Below are 17,500 nucleotides of genomic sequence, written 5' to 3' on the forward strand. Positions count from 1 at the left end.
ATTTTTATCTTTCCAAGAGCATGTTGTGTCTGGGGCCCTTTGATCAACATAAGGCTGTGATAACCACAAAAGGGTTGTCACCCACAGTTGAACACTAGAAACACAATTAAACTGGTGACCTGTTCATACACGAACAACACTCATAGACTCTTTCAAAGTCGCTGAGGAAGTGAAACAGAGATAGTGTTACCTTTTTGAGCTACTATTATGGAGCTCCTATTCTTGGGCCAGACCCTATGTTAAGCAATTTAAAAGCTGTATCTCATTGAATCCTCACAACAGCCTTATGGGTTAGTTCCAATCTGCACAGCTGGCTCATCTACTCAGAGATTATTATGAACACATTTTATTAAAAAGTAAATTACAGCTTGGAGGGTTAAATGTCTTGCTCAACATGACAGAGCTAATAAATGAAAAAGATGGGATTCAAATTCAAGTCCAGCTGAAATGACACTACACTAAAATGTGAGTTTTTCATTAAACTCTTTAAAAAGCACTTCAAATAATTCTATGCTCCTGGCTGCTAATAAAAGGGAATTGTCTTACCAAGATGTATGATAGCCTCCTAGGAATTTGCTCTCCTTTAACAATGAAGAGATGGGAAATGGCGTCATTTGAGATTTTAATTTGGGTGACTCGGTTGTACTTAAACTGTGCTTAATAAGTGTTCTTCTCTTTCTATAGCTAGAGCTTGCCATTTTACTCTTTGTTATTACAATAAAACTATACTTTTTCAGCTCATCTGTCAATGTAATTAATAAAACAATTCCCAAAGGAAAATAGTCTTTTGCTAAAATGAAAATATAAAAGTAATGTATTCTTTTATAGAAGATCCATACCATACAGAAAGACAAAAAAAAAAAAAAAAGTGAAAATCATCCATTATATCACCCTACCCAAAGATAACCACTGTTAACTTGGTAGGCTTTCAGAATTTTTTAATTCATATATTCACAAAAAGTTTTTCAACAAAAATAGATTTAAGTTTTATTTTTTATATTTTGGTTCTTAAAAGTAAACCATATACTAAGGACATCTTTTCATGTTAATAAATATATACGTACATCAGCCTTTATAAGGGCTGCATAATATTCCATTTATAATGCACCATAACTTATTTAAAATATCCCATATTGATGAAAATCTTACTATTATAAACAACACTGCAAAACATCTTAGGATATTTATCTTTACCTATATTTGTCCTATAACTTCTCTAGGAAAATTTCTAGAAGTGGATTTACTAGGCCAAAGTATATTTGCACTTAAAATGATGACAGATATTATTTCATTATCCTCCAGATAAAAGTATAAATTTTAACTCTCACCAGTAGTATATGAAAGCATCCATTTCCTCACTTCTGCTCTAATACTCACTTCATGCCCAAGCTGGTAAACAGCTACAACAAAAATCTCATTTTTCTACTTTTTAGGACTTAGATTACTATGGCACTTACCCAATCTGTAATGTTTTGAGAAAGTAACACAAAACATTGGGACACTGCATAAAGATGCCTTGGATGTCACCTCCTGCCACTTTGCAAGCTTGGGGACTTTGATGCAGTCACTGGCAGTGAAGCATGAATGGTGGCAGGCTCAACAGAGGTGAAAAACAAATGAAAAGGTAGATGTCCAAAACACAAACATGGATTGCTCCCTGGGTTTCGTGGCTGCTGCTTTTGTGGTTGTTCAACTTCTGCTTGCCTGCCTTTTACAGGATTGGTCAGTTGGCTCATTTTTAGAAAATTAGGTTATTTTATTACTGAGTTCTGGGGACTACGTTGCTAGAAAATGGTTAAACTCAAAGAGGAGAATTCTGGTAAACATGAACCTGAATAATAAAAAACTCCATATGTACTCTGGAACAACACTTGGCACCCAAATATCTTGGTTATCAAAATGGGTCATTGAATGAAATACATATAAACTCCAGCTGTGACATTAAACAATAGATCATAATATAATAAAGAAGTAGAAAATCAGCAACTGTATAAAGTCATTTTGCTGGAAGTAATCAAATCAAGTCTGAGTTATTGATCCTCAAGTAATTCTATGATCCTGGCCCTTGATAAGAGGGAATTGTTTTTCTCAGAGATTTAATAGCCTCCCTGAGGATTTACTTATGAGATGATGGGGACCCTGAATGACCCTAAATGAAATGTTGGGGTCCCACCGCTGCAAGGCAAGTTTAGTTCTAGATGTTATTATCCAAGGGGGAGAGTGGTTCTTTCTGAATAGAGTGGTCTGCTGGTAATCGCTAAACACCTTTTGGGTTGAATCCATTTTATCCATTCTACCTTACTCAGAACTTCAAGGTTTCAGTAGTCTGCCTTTTATAAATACTTGGGCTGTGTGGCCTTGGACAAGTGACTCGACTTCCCTTAGTTCAGTTTTCCCTTTGTGACCTATTGTAAACAATGAAGAGGTTGCATAATGCACCATGAGCAACTGAGATTTACCCCAGGAAGACAAAACTGTTTTAACATTAGAAAACCAGTTATGTAATTCTTCGTATTAACAGATTAAAGAAGAAAAAAATGTAACCTTCTCAATACACAAAAAAATGTTCAGTGAAATTCAACATCCATTTATTTAAAAAAATTAGAATATTAGGAAACTTCCATAATGTGATAAATGTTATCTACAAAGAAAATCTATAGTAAGCATTATAGTGAATGGTGAAACACTGTAAACATTCCCTTTAAGATCAGTAACAAGACAGGATCCCATTATTTTCACTTCTAGTCAATATTGTTCTAGATGTCTTAGACAAGAAATAAAAAACAAAGAATAGAGAATGTTCTAATTTCATTCTTTTACATGTAGCCGTCCAGTTTTCCCAGCACCACTTATTGAAGAGACCGTCTTTTCTCCATTGTATATTCTTGCCTTCTTTGTTGCAGATTAATTGACCATAAGTACATGGGTTTATTTCTGGCTCTCTATTCTGTTCTATTGATTTATGTGTCTGTTTTTGTGTCAGTACGATACTGCTCTGGTCACTATAGTTCTATAGTATAGTCTGAAGTCAGGAAGCGTGATTCCTCCAGCTCTGTCCTGCTTTCTCAAGGTTGTTTTGGCTATTCAGGGTCTATTGTGTTTCTACACAAGTTTTGAAATTATTTGTTCTAGTTCTGTGAAAAATGCCATTGGTCTTTTGATAGGGATTGCATTGAATCTGTAGATTGCCTTGGGTAGAATGGTCATTTTAATGATATTAATTCTTCCAATCCAAGAACATGGTATCATTCCATCTGTGTTGTCTTCAGTTTCTTTCAACAGTGTGTTATAGTTTTCCTAGTATAGGTCTTTTACCTCCTTGGGTAGGTTTATTCCTAGATAGTTTATTCTTTTTGATGAGATGGTAAATAGTATTTTTTTAATTTCTCTTTCTGATATATTGTTGTTAGTGTATAGAAATGCAACAGATTTATGTATATTAATTTTGTATCCTCAACTTTACTGAATTCATTGATGAGTTCTAGTAGTCTTCTGGTGGCATCTTTAGGATTTTCTATGTATAGTATGATGCCATCTGCAAACAGTGACAGTTTTACTTCTTTTCCAATTTGGATCCCTTTTTATTTCTTTTCCTTCTCTGATTGCCATGGCTAGGACTTCCAAAACTATGTTGAATAAAAGTTGTGAGAGTGGATATCCTTGACTTGTTCCTGATCTTAGAGGAAATGCTTTCAGCTTTTCACCATTGAGTATGATATTAGCTGTGGGTTTGTCATATATGGCCTTTCTTATGTTGAGGTATGTTCCCTCTATGTCCACTTTCTGGAGAGTTTTTATCAGAAATGGATGTTTGATTTTATCAAAAGCTTTTTCTGCATCTATTGAGGTGATTATATGGTTTTTGTTCTTTAATTTGTTAATGCGTTCTGCCATTTGCAACAACATGGATGGACTTGGAGGGTATTATGCTAAGTGAAATAAGTCAGACAGAGAAAGACAAATACTGTATGATATCACTTATGTGTGGAATCTAAAAAGTACAAGAACTAGTGAATATAACAAAAAAGAAACAGACTCACAGATACAGAGAACAGTCTAGTGGTTACCAGTAGGGAGAGGGAAGCGGGGAGGGGCAATATAAGGGTAGGGGATTAAGAAGCACAAACTATTATGTATCAAATAAGCTACAAGGATATATTGTACAACACAGGGAATATAGGCAATATTTTATAACAACTATAAATGGAGTATAATCTTTAAAAATTGTGAATTACTATATTGTACACCTGAAACATATAATATTGTACATTAACTATACTTCAATTAAGAAAAAAGACGAGGAATAAAACGAAAAATGATGTAAGGACTTGAGAATAAGAAATAAAATCATCTTTATTTGCAAATGATGTAATTGTCTGGTAGAAAACCTCAGTGAATCTACAGATAAATTATTAGAACTAGTAACAAAACTTTAAAATGTGACTTAATAAGTAATATACAAAGTTAAGTTTCAATTCTAAGCATCAACCCCAAGAATTAGAAAATCTGGTGTTTTTATAAGAAGACTTTTACAGTGTTATAAAAACTTCACATACCTGGGGATAAACCTAACAAAACACGTGTGAGTCTTTGTAGCAAAAATTATAAAACCTTAGTGAAAACATTACAGAAACAAAAAGATATATTATGTTTATGAGTCATAAAAATATAGATATTCCTAAAATTAATCTAATTCTATATAATCCCAATTATAATAAAAATCCCAGTAGATATTTTTTTTTGTTATAGAACTTCTTATTAACTTAATAACTGTTTATTGATCACCTAGTTCTTGCCAGACGGTGTACTAGGCATGGTAGAATGTAGCAATGAGCAAGACATATCCTTCTCCTTATGGACCTTAGTCTAGAGGGAGAAACTGACTTAAAATCAGCAATACTAGTATGCGATGTGGATTATAGGCTGTGTGAGTGACATTGTGCAGATGATAAAATTGAAACTTAAGCAAGTTAGTTGCCTTGTCCAGGACTGCAGAGCTAATACTAGAACCACTTCTTAAACCCAAGGTCGTGAAGTCTGACTTCAAAGCCCCTGTTCTTCCCATGTCACCATGCAGGTTTCCAAGACCCCATTTGGCCAAAAGTTCAGCCACTGCACATTCCTCTGTGTACCTGTATGGAACCATAAATGCTTCTGAAATCTCCACAAAGTATATATGACCTGGACACAAAGCTGCACAAGTTAAGAGCTGCAGCAGCAACAAAGTGCATGTAGAGTGTTCACTTACGCCAGCACCACCGGGCTCTGTGTTTAGGCAAAGTTGGCAGTTGCTGTGATGTGATTTCAGGGACGCTTCTCTAAAAAGCTCTCCTTCCTGGACCAGCTCAGTTTCTAAAAAATTCCATGATTGGACAGTCAGGTTGCAGGATTCCTAGGAAGATTGTGCAATAAAAGAAAACGTCAGCAATCTCCTTGTCTCCAACGCCATTACTTCAGTGTTTTGTTTTTTTTTTTCAGTAACTATAGTAATAATGACACAAAGGCTCAACCCTATATCACGAGTGAGTAAGATTTTGCCACAGTCTGGCTTTCTCCTCTAAATTGCCTAACCTCAGTACCCAGATGCATCGTGGAGAGAACATCTATGTACAGCCATGCCTCAGAAATGGGATCTGAGATCTGTACCCCTAGTCCTAGCTAATGAAACCCTGCAGCTCAACTGGCAGGAGTTCTGGGCTTCCACTTCATCTAGCCTGCTACCTTGTCCTTGCCCTAAGAAGCTTCAGTAAGTAATTTAAGACAAATGCTTGAAACTATCTTTTCAGGTTTGTGAATGACAATGAACATTAATAAATCAAAATCATGGAGACTAGGGACTTCCTTGGCAGTCCAGTGGTTAAGACTCTGCACTTCCAATGTAGGGGGTGTGAGTTCAATCCCTGGTCGGGGAACTAAGATCCCACATGCTGCATGGTACAGCCAAAAGATTTTAAAAAATCTTGGAGACTAAACAGGAAGGAGAAGAAATGCTTCATAATAAACAGGAACCAAGCCAGGAGCTGAGAAAAGCCTTTCTCTAGAAAGTATTTTACTTTATGAACCTGAAAAATCAGGAGACTATTTTATACAACTGGCTCTTTGCTATGTGCAATGAGACAAAAGAGAATATGGCATCAGGGACAGGTGTGAGAAAAAACAAGTTCGATGCAATATGTGACAGAGCAAAGAAAATAATGGCAGTAAGCAGTAAAAAGCAGAATTGTTACAGCAGAGAAGTAAATGCACAATCCACAAGAAAGTGTCTGTGTTGCAATGATTGAGAACTCGGCTCTTCGATCAGACAGATTTGGCTGTAATTGAATTACAATTCTGCCACTTATCAGCTGTCTGACCTTCAGAAATTTACTAGAGCTCAACGCTTCAGTCATAAAATGAGGATAATAAGAGGATTAAACAAGATAATGCATTTATAGTGCTTCACATAGTACCCAGCACCTAGCAAATGCTCTGAAAACTAATGCCTATTATTATTTTTATTCTAACCTATAAACTTGACATGTATCCTTTGGATTTAGATTTAGGCATTCAGGATCCTCTGCCAAAGTGCCAACATCCCTGGGAAAGGGAGACATTATTATTGTTGTTGAGCATCTGCTTTGTACAAGGCAAGTTTATTCAACAACGACCTAACTAAAAAGGGGGAAGAGATGACCAGTATTTTGAAGAGTGAGGTAAGGTGTGTTTCCCCATTGTGACCGTGATAACAGCAGATCAAGGGAGACACAGAGGGGAGCACGAGATTTCTGGCTCTTCCCATTTCCATGCACATGACTGACCTCACCATTCTAGAAGAATGCTGAATGGTATCAGCAGACCCCATTCTTTAGTGTGGAATGACAAATTGTTTTCCATTGCCTGTAAAAGATTCATATTCTCACTACAGTCTCCTATATCTTACCAGGTTTGTCAACTCATATTCCTCTCCTTAGGAGACACTTGATCTCCAAGTATCTCTGACATAAAGACACAATTACATACAAAAGATCGTAGCATGGTCTAGGGATATTGCCTTATTCAAACTATCTCTAAAATCCCAACTGGGTTGATAAGAGGTGGTGAAATAATGGAAAACTACTGGGTTAAGTCAGTTCTAGGTGGTGTATATCTACTGATGAAGAAGACCATAACCACAGACTTGTTAGTGAGCAATAGGAGATTGCAGATGGTGATAAGGAGAATGGGGCAATACCAGAGACCAATTTAAACCACGTCACACCTGGGCCTGGCTCCAGCTTTGGTTTGGGTGCTCCTGCGGGAGCAGTGAGATGGCAGCATCTTTTCCTGTCTTCAAGCGCCTCGGGAATTACACGGGAAGTCAGTTACACTGGCCTGGCAAATTTGGATGACAAACAGTGGATGTCTTTCCCAGGCATCATTACACTTCCCCTGTTAACACTTCCCATTGTGGAAAAATCTAAACAAGGCAGAATTAACGGGAATCCATTTTCCTTTCTATAATGAAAAGTTTCCTTAACTAACTCCATTAAGAAACTACATGTTGGGGGGTTAGGAAATTAGAGAAAGAAAGCCTTAACACCAGTGCATAATTATTTTTTAACTCTATGTGTTGAAAATAAATATCTGATCAAAAAATGTTACACATACAACAGGTTACTCTAAAGCAATGATGATGAACAGTCTATACACAACAATATGGATGAGTCTCATAGATGAAATGCTGAGTGAAAAAAGAAAACAGATTAAAAAAAAGAGAACATGTTGAAAGATTCTATAGATAAAGTTCAAAAACAGGTTGGACCAACCTGTGCTGTTGAAAATCAGGAAAGTGGTTATCCTTGACTGAAAAAGTCGTGAGGGAAGCTGCTTGGGTGTGGTGATGATCTGTTTCTTGATCTGGGTGCTGATTACGCAGATGTGTTCAGCTGGTGAAAATTCATCAAGCTGTACATTCTTGACCTGTACCCTTTTTCACGTGTATTTTATACTTTGAAAAAGTTCAAACAGTAATTAGCAATCAAGACTAGCTAAGTGGGCTTCCCTGGTGGCGCAGTGGTTGAGAGTCCGCCTGCTGATGCAGGGGCCACGGGTTCGGGCCCTGGTCCGGGAAGATCCCACATGCCGCGGAGCGGCTGGGCCCGTGAGCCATGGCCGCTGAGCCTGCGCGTCCGGAACCTGTGCTCCGCAACAGGAGAGGCCACAACAGTGAGAGGCCCGCGTACCGCAAAAAAAAAAGACTAGCTAAGTTAGCCTCAGCATTCTGGCTTGATAATGGTTTCATCTTTCTAGAAAAGAAGCCATCAATCATTTTAAGATGGGACAAATTTAGGGGGAAATCTGAAGTTAAAAAATTCAGAACTTAGGTTTATTGGGTCATTTACTGAGCCATTAGGTTTACTAGGTTTATAGGTTTCTTTTCCACAGGTTGCAGCAACATAGGTTTATTCCTTGATTCCAGCCCTTGAGGAGTCAGAGCACTTTGTCTTTTTCTTCTAAAAAGACAACCTCCACCTCCAGCACCTGAGACATGCATTTAACCACACTGGGTAACCATGGAAAGGTATTGGTAGGAGAAATTTGGTTTTATGTCCTATCAGATACAGAAAGTATTTAAAACTTTCCAGGGGAAGAGAGTCTGAAAACAAATAAATGTATGTTACAGATGGACATTCTAGACTTCTCTTTCTTTTTTCTCGAGATCTGTTCCCTATGTCCCTAGAGACTGTCCCATCTGCTGCTGCTGCTTCATCCCTCACCCCCAGAGCCAGCCCTGAAAGAGCAGACTAGGGCCAGGTAGGGCCTCCCAGAAAAGCACAGATGGAAGTCACCTTAATAAGGAGACATTTTTAAAACTCACTTGAAATCCTAACACCAAGAGATAATAGTAGCAGAGTTAGATATATAAATAAGCACATATATATACACACATGTATATATGTATATCATTCTAGACTTCTTTTTCTTACTAGCACCGAGTGTTGCTTATAACACATTTCACTAAAAAGGGCAGGGGTTGAAAAACTTTATGGTATGAACCTGAGCATTCATATTAAAACAAAATGTTTACTTTATTAGAGAAATTATGACTTATTGAGCAAAAGCCAGGTACCCTATGTAGATGATATTTAATCTCACAGTGGCCTTTAATCTCATAACAACCCTGCAGCACTGACACATCCTCTGTTTTATACACAAATGTGGAAATTGAGCCTCAGAGAGATTAAATAAGTGTGGCAAATTCATTTAATTCGGAAGTGGAAGAGTCAGGATTTGGACCCAGTTCTGAATGATTTAGAAGGCTTTGGTCTTTCCTTATAACATACCTCTCATGAAGAGTAGGCCCTTACTGGTGTTCATCTTATTTGATTTAAATCAAAATTTTGAATTAAAAACTTTGAGTATAGTGCGAGATCTTCTGAAGCCAAAGGACTCTTATTCAATATTTAGTTGAAATATTTAGTGGTTTTTATTTATTTTGACCACAGAGGTGAATCATGGAGTCATCGTGAACTTTTTTTTCCTTTGAACATCAGTTTTTCCCCCCCTCAGCCCCACTAAAAGATAATTTCTTAATCAAAATCCAGTTTTTATAGCGTTTTCCCAAGATTAAAAGGGCTCTATCATTTTCTGTAATGATAAAATTAATAGGTTATTCTTGTTTTTAAAAATTGGATATTACAAAAAAATCATAAATAATAAAATTTTTTAAATTGCTTGAACTCCTAGAAAATAGTGGTTAAGAATTCGATATAAAATACGCACACACAGGACTTCCCTGGTGGCACAGTGGTTAAGAATCCGCCTGCCAATGCAGGGGTCATGGGTTTGAGCCCTTGTCCAGGAAGATCCCACATGCCGTGGAGCAACTAAGCCCATGTGCCACAACTACTGAGTCTGTGCTGTAGAGCCCGCGAGCCACAACTACTGAGCCCGTGCACCTAGAGCCCATGCTCCGCAACAAAGACAAGCCACCGCAATGAGAAGCCCGCGACCCACAACGAAGAGTATCCCCCTCTCGCCGCAACTAGAGAAAGCCCGTGCGCAGCAATGAAGACCCAACACAGCCAAAAAAATATGAGTAAATAAATAAATAACTGTTTAAAGTCCTTAAAAAAAATATGCACACACACATATTCCTAAACTTCTTTCTCTTTATAAATGCATGTATGGATTTTAATAAAAACTGAGACTAATGTCCTTTGAATAAAAATAAATAAATCCAATATTACATGCTTTCACACCATGCCTTTACTTTATAGTGTTTACTACAGTAGTCAGGAAATAATGATTTATATCATCGTTAGTATTGCTAGTAGTTAAGTGCCCTTTGGAGCTAGACTCCCTGGTCTTTAATCCCAGATCTGTCATTGACCAGCTATGTAATCCTGGGCAAGTCATCCTTCTTCCTCAGCTTCTTTATCTGCAAAACAGAAAAATAATATCTACCTCACAGGGTTGGTGTGAGGATTAAATAAATATATGTAAAACACGTAGAACAACATATGTCACATATTAAACCCAAATGTATTAGCTATTGTCTTAGTTGCCTAATGTTTCTCTTTCCAGTAAGTTCCATGCATGCAAGGACAAAGTTGGTCTTGTTCCCAATTGTGTCCTCAGCCTGGTACATAGTGTGTGGTCAGTAGTTGTTGACTGTTATTATTAATAGCATTCAATAAGCGTCTGTTGAATGGATGAGGGAATACCCATTTACAGCTAAGGTATTTGATATTGATAGAGTAGTAAGAAAAGCCCACATTTTAGAATCAGACAAACAGATTTCAAAGCCTTATTCCTCATCCTTAACTATTTACTTTCTTAGGGGGAAAGAGAGGTCAACATATTGAACTTTTATGACCCTGATTTCCCATTTGTAAAATGGAGATAACAGTTCCTTCTTGCAACATTGTTACGTGGATTTGGGACAATTGTGTTAGTTTATCAATAAAGAGTAACTATTTCCTGTACAAATATCATGTTATAGTATCCAGAGTATTATGTAACCCTAAGGGGTGTGATTCATGTGGAATACAACATAAACGGTGTCCCCTGGAATAGTCACTGCAGGAGCTTTGAGGGTATCCACATTACATTTATAAAAATGACAAAGTAGCCCTGTATTAGAGTCTCTCGGTTTGGGTATTTTGGGGGTCCATAAGAGCAATTTAGGAGCAACGTTAGCTGCAGAGACCTTCTGCAGGTGATATTTTCATTTTAAAGCCGTGGAAAGTAAGACATAGCTATGCACTCAGGACCTGGGGTTAAACTCAAGCCTTTTAAATTCCAAGTTCACTATTCTCTAAAGCCCAATAAATACAGAGTCAGAGAAAGAAGGGTAAAGCAAACTCTGATTAACTAGTGTCAGTGTTTGTGCTAACTGCTCATTTATCATTCAGCATCTACCAGATGCTCCAGAGCTAAGGAACAACAACTCCATTCTGCACCCCATCTCTGTCCTGCATCCTGGGGCGGATGCTGTTCAGCTGGTATTCACAGTCAGGACGGAGTCTCAGAATACAAAGGGAACCTCCTGTCCAATCAGATGAACAGGGTATTTGGCAATAACAAGTTGCTTCTGAGGAAAAGTGAGTTTCTTGGCATACTCCTTGTCAGCATTACAAAGCTGAAAGATTTATCTTCACTTATGGCAGCACACCCTGCTGCCCAAATGTCTTGTTTGTTTGCCTTTGCTATTGTTGGTGGGGTGCATGAGTCAGAACCCCAGCCCACAGGTTTTCCCAGGACTTTCTTATTATGGGCATGATCCGAAAGTGTTTGATAGGCAGTCATAGGCTGACACACAAAAGAGCCAACCTGGGGGCTGGCTAGGGCTTGGCCAGGAAGGCAAGCTTGGGCATTACATTTCAATAGAGCAGGAAGGGGAAGTGGTGACCTATAACCTCAGGGAGTATTTCCAGATGACCCACCGAATCTCTCTCCTGCTTTGAGGAAGTGGCCTAGCCTAGAACAGCACCAGCCATGGGAGAAATGCAAACCCTAACCAGGAGAAGCAGACCCTTACCCAGAGGGGAATAGTTCAGGGCCACCACCAGATTCTGTTACAATTTTTAAAAGCACTCAAGAGTTGGCAAAAATAAAATCTTGGGTTAACTGTAACTAGAATATTGGCTTTCTCTTTGTGGAAGAGTTGGTCAATCATACCTGTCTGTACCAGTTCCCCCAAAGAACAGAAAATATACTGAGGTCGTAGCAAGAGGAATTTAAGCTAGATGTAAAGGAGAGCTTCCTGAATACTAGTTTAATTACATGTTGGAACTTTTTTTTTTTTTTTTTTCAGGGAAGAACTGTTCAGAGTCCTTCCTGCAAAAGGAAAGCTAAAATGATCTTGTAGCTAACCAGACCTCTGCAGGGTTTGGATCCATGCTGACATTTATTCTGTTATCCCTGAGATGAAGTGTGTTGGAATAAGTGAAAATGTTTTGTATTAGTATTTTTTTATTTGCAACCCATAAATAGATGCATTAGGTTTTTTTTTAATTGAAGTATAGTTGACTTACAATGTTGTATTAGTTTCAGGTGTACAGCAAAGTGACTCAGTTTTCAGATTGTTTTCCATTCTAAGTTATTACAAGATATTGAATATAGTTCCCTGTACTACGCAGTAGGTCCTTGTTGTTTACCTAGTTTATGTATAATAGTGTGTATCTCTTAATCCCAAACTCATTTATCCCTCCCCCACCCCTTTCCCCTTTAGTAACCATAAGTTTGTTTTCAATGTCTGTGAGTCTATTTCTGTCTTGTAAATAAGTTGATTTGTTATCATTTTTTAGATTTAACATATAAGTGATATCATATGGTATTTGTCTTTGTCTGACTTACTTCACTTAGTATGATAATCTCTAGGTCCATCCATGTTGCTGTAAATGGCATTATTTCATTTTTTTATTATATATATCTTTATAGATGGATTAGGTTTTGATCTTGATAATTCTAACATTTATGAGCACAGTTGCAAGCAATTTTCAGGAGTTAATTATCTAGCTGTGGGCAATTTCAGGAGTTAATTATCTAGAAGAAGAATCATACACATAAATAAGATATGTATGACACAATGGGAATTCACAGAGTTCTGTTGAATTTTAGTAGAGGAAAAGATTACTCCAATTTAGAAATTTAGGAAAAACCCCCTTTTGTGAGCTGGGTCTTATAGGATGGGCTAGACTTAAATAAATGGAGAATGGGGAAAGTGGAGGTAATGGCTCAAGTAAAGATTCGGAAACAGAAAAGCACAGAGTGAATTCAAGGAAAAGCAACTACTCTAGTGTGTCTAGAACCTAAGTTGAGGTTTCTTTTCCTTTTTAAAAATCATGAATTCTTTTTTTTTGCAATATTGATTGAGTTGATTATGGGGTTTTTCTCCACTAAGCTATTAAGAAGGTGATTATGGTTAAAAATTTTCTAATGCAAATTCTACCCTTATAGTTCAGAAATAAATTAAGCATGAAGTTATATTTTTTATTTTCTGCTATATTTGGCTTGCTAATACTGTGTTTAAGATTTTTTCACATATATTCATAAGTGAGATTGGACTGTAGTTTCTTTTTCTTGCAAAGTCTTTATCTGGTTTTTAAATCAAGGATATTTTGGCCTCCATAAAATAATTGAGGGATAGTTCTTTTCATATCTCTAGAAAATGTTGGATATATTTGGAAAAAATCTGGGTAGTTTTTTTTTTTTTTTAATTGGTAGAACTCACATGTAAAACTATCTGAGCCTGATGTTTACTTTGTGGGAAGAGTTTTAACTCCAGTTTCAAATTCTTTATTGATTATAGGAGACCATTCAGGCTTTTTATTTCTTCAGGAGTAAATAGTAAATTTGGCAAGTACAGTTTTTTCAGCAAATTTGTTTATTTTGACTATTACCAAATATATTTTTATTAAGTTGTTCTTAATGTTTTAATTAAAGAAAAATCATCTCTGATACCATTAGCAGTATCTTTTCTATACTCCTAATGTTGTATATTTATACCATTTTTCTTTATTTCCTTGATCAGTTTGTCTACTTTTTGATCCTCTTTGATTCTCTATTTTTTTCTATATATTAATTTCTGCTCTTAAATTTATTATTTCCCTCTTTTTTTTACTTTCTTATGGTTTATTCTATCATTTTTGTCCTCTAACTTCTTAAGTGGGGTGTTTAATTTTTGCCTTTTTGCTTTTCTAATATAAGCATTAAAATGATAAAATTTCCTTGATATTTCTTTTGCTGTACTCCACAATTACCAAATGTATTATCTTAAATATTATTCAATTATAATCAAATTTTTGTGATTTTTTTTTGACTTAGGAGTTATTTAAATATTTTAAAATTATTAAGCATACTGGGATTTTCAAAAGTTTATTTTTTTTAATTAACTTATAACAGAGGAAGCTTTGATCTGTATGATTCTGGTTCTTTAAAACTTACTGACACCTGCTATATAGTCTATTATATGATCTATTTCTGTACATGTTCCATGTGTAATAGAATTGATTAATTGTTGTGTTCTATACACCTCCATGAAATCAAACATAGACGTTTTTGCATGAGGATTGCAGTTGAATATACTCTTTGATGAAGATGAGAGGCCTGATATCTATAAAGCTGGGCTCTTTAAACATATTGCAGTGTAGCAACAAGCAGTAGTTTCTAATCTCTGGGCCTTAACTTCCCTCTGGGTAAGGAGCTTTTATTTTTAGCATCCATATATAATCTGTATTTTCTCAATTAGTGGGTAAAAAATAACTACTATCCTGTAATTTTTAAACTTTAATGAGTATTCTTCATAATAGAAAAGTTCAGAAACTACTCCGGTGAGTATATGCTTTCTAAGGAAATACTGATTTCTCTAGATCATTCACACAGTGAATGCTTCAGAAGTAACTAGCTCAATTGTGTATGTCATAGGTATCATCAAACATGCCTCCTGTCTGTTAACTCTAAATCTGCCTGAAACTGACCACATAATCAAAAATGAGCTCAATGGACAGGTCCCAGCACACTGAGACAGGGGAGGCCAGTTTGCATGAGGGTTTCTGTCAAAACTGTATTTTGGAAACTAAACTCAGATTGCTTTCATTTAAGGGTCAGAATTGATTCAAACCCACATCTTGAAAATCCCTTAGTTTGGGAAATTTTTCCATCCTCAATCTCCTCCACCACTTGTCTTCGTGAATCCAAAGCCATTTTGACATATGCTTGACTCAATCCTATATTAAGAATAAAAGAGATATGTTCAAGCAGAGGAAATATAACAAAGGAGGGACTTTCCTACAAGATCTTTGTAAAAGAAAAAAAGAAGAACATTTGCATAAACCATTTTTAACCAGAGTCTTTGTTTTATGTCTTTCCTTTCTGAATTCTTTGTTACACTCCCTTGCAGTCCCCCTCCCAGTCTCTGGACCCCAACCAGTGACCAAAGCCTTGATTATGTTTCACTTTGGAATCTTCCTGGCTCCACCGTAGTCATCATGCTTGAATGATTACATTTACTGGCCAGCCTCCCTCCTTCCTCTTCTTTCCATTCCTAAACCCCTAGACGTGCTGATCTTCCCAGAATATCATTGTGATCCTGTCCCTCTCTTGCTCAAGTTTTCCCAGAAACTACCGAGTAAACTTCACCAGTGTTAGTCTGGTGTTTAAAGCTATTCTGTACCTTTTCCATTGCTGGTTCTCTGCTAAGCTTATAAACCTGTCTGACATCTCTGACTTCAATACCTTTGTCTTGGATACTTAACTTACCTTCTGGTTCCTAATTAGACCTCCCTCAGAATCTACTTTAGCTATAAATTCTGCTGCCCTTTGACAAGTGGCCCCTGTCTACTCTGGACCGTGGTGTCTCTTGGCTTGCACACCTAGCATGCCATAGTTCACACTGCCTCCACTTGCAGTTAGAGGTGTTTTCTTCCCTCCACCTCCAGATGCTGGGTCCCTCAGGGCATGACTCAGCCCCTGTGTGTTCCAGCCTCTGGTAACATTTCTTATAATAGGGAGTTTGCAGTAGATGTTTAATTGGTTAGTTGAAAACCACTATCCCATGCCATCAGCCCCTCTTCACACTAAACATGCCCATATAATTTAACACTCAATAACCATTTTGAGCATCTATTGACCTCCATATATAGAGATGTGTTCTAAGGATGCTGAGATCAAGAAACACAGCCTGTTCTTTCAAGGTCACTTTCTTGGATGATTTTGGTGTGAACTGGGGAATGGACACATTCTTTTCGCCTGCTCAAGGAGCCCAGCATTAGTATTTAAAATCAAATCTGGGACTTCCCTGGTGGCGCAGTGGTTAAGAACCCCCCTGCCAATGCAGGGGACATGGGTTTGAGCCCTGGTCCGGGAAGATCCCACATGCCGCGGAGAAACTAAGCCCATGCACCACAACTACTGAGCCTGTGCTCTAGAGCCTGCCTGCCACAACTACTGAGCCCACGTGCCTAGAATCCGTGCTCCACAACAAGAGAAGCCACCGCCATGAGAAGCCAGTGCACTGCAACGAAGAGTAGCCCCTGCTCATCGCAACTAGAGAAAGCCCATGCACAGCAATGAAGACCAAAGTGCGGTCAAAAAAATTAAAAATTAAAAAATAAAATAAATAAATAAAATAAAATCCACTTTGAGTGATTTTTTAATTCCCTTTTCAGCATTAGACACATAGCTCCTTTTATTTTATTTTTAATTTATTTATTTTAAAATTTTATTTTATTTTTTATTTTTTAATGTATTAGTTTAATGTCTTTATTTTATTTATTTTTGATTTTATTTACTTATTTATTTTAAATGTGTTAGTATCTGCTGCACAGCAAAGTGATTCAGTTATACATATCCTTTTTCATATTTTTTCATTATAAGGTATTGAATATAGTTCCCTGTGCTATACAGTAGGACCTTGTTGTTTATCTCTTTTATATATATAGATTAGGTGTCTGCTAATCCCAAACACCTAATTTATCCCTTCCTACCACCTTTCCCCTTTGGTAACCATAAGTTTGTTTTCCGTGTCTACGAGTCTGTTTCTGTTTTGTAAATATGTACATTTGTGCCATATTTTAAATTCTGCGTATAAGTGATATCATATGATATTTGTCTTTCTCTGTCTGACTTCACTTAATATGATAATCTCTAGGTCCATCCATGTTGCTACAAATGGCATTATTTCATTCTTTTTTATGGCTGAGTAATATTCCACTGTGTATATATATCACATCTTCTTTCCATTCATCCGTTGATGGACATTTGGGTTGTTTCCATGTCTTGGCTATTGTAAATAGTGCTACTATGAACATTCGGGTGCATGCATCTTTTCAAATTAGAATTTTCTCTGGATATATGCTCAGCATCATATGTAGCTCTATTTTTAAAGTAACCTCCATACTGTTCTCCATAGTGGCTGCACCAATTTACATTCCCATCAACAGTGTAGGAGGGTTCCCTTTTCTCCACATTCTCTCCAGCATTTACTGTTTGTGGACTTTTTAATGATGGCCTTTCTGACTGATGTGGGGTGATACCT

General features: G+C 36.9%; 1 protein-coding gene across 2 annotated transcripts in view; it reads right to left on the reverse strand.

The window, feature by feature from the left end:
* Positions 1–17,500, reverse strand: part of SELP (selectin P) — a 65,960-nt gene that overhangs the window by 45,950 nt on the left and 2,510 nt on the right. For both annotated transcript variants that reach the window (XM_024742416.1, XM_024742415.1), the window contains exon 2: positions 5,249–5,392. In XM_024742416.1, the coding sequence (XP_024598184.1) occupies positions 5,249–5,392 (144 nt within the window). The remainder of the gene's footprint in view (positions 1–5,248; positions 5,393–17,500) is intronic.

The sequence above is a fragment of the Neophocaena asiaeorientalis genome, unplaced genomic scaffold (genome assembly GCF_003031525.2).
Source record: "Neophocaena asiaeorientalis asiaeorientalis breed wild unplaced genomic scaffold, Neophocaena_asiaeorientalis_V1.1 scaffold99, whole genome shotgun sequence".
Classification (NCBI taxonomy): Eukaryota; Metazoa; Chordata; class Mammalia; order Artiodactyla; family Phocoenidae; genus Neophocaena; species Neophocaena asiaeorientalis.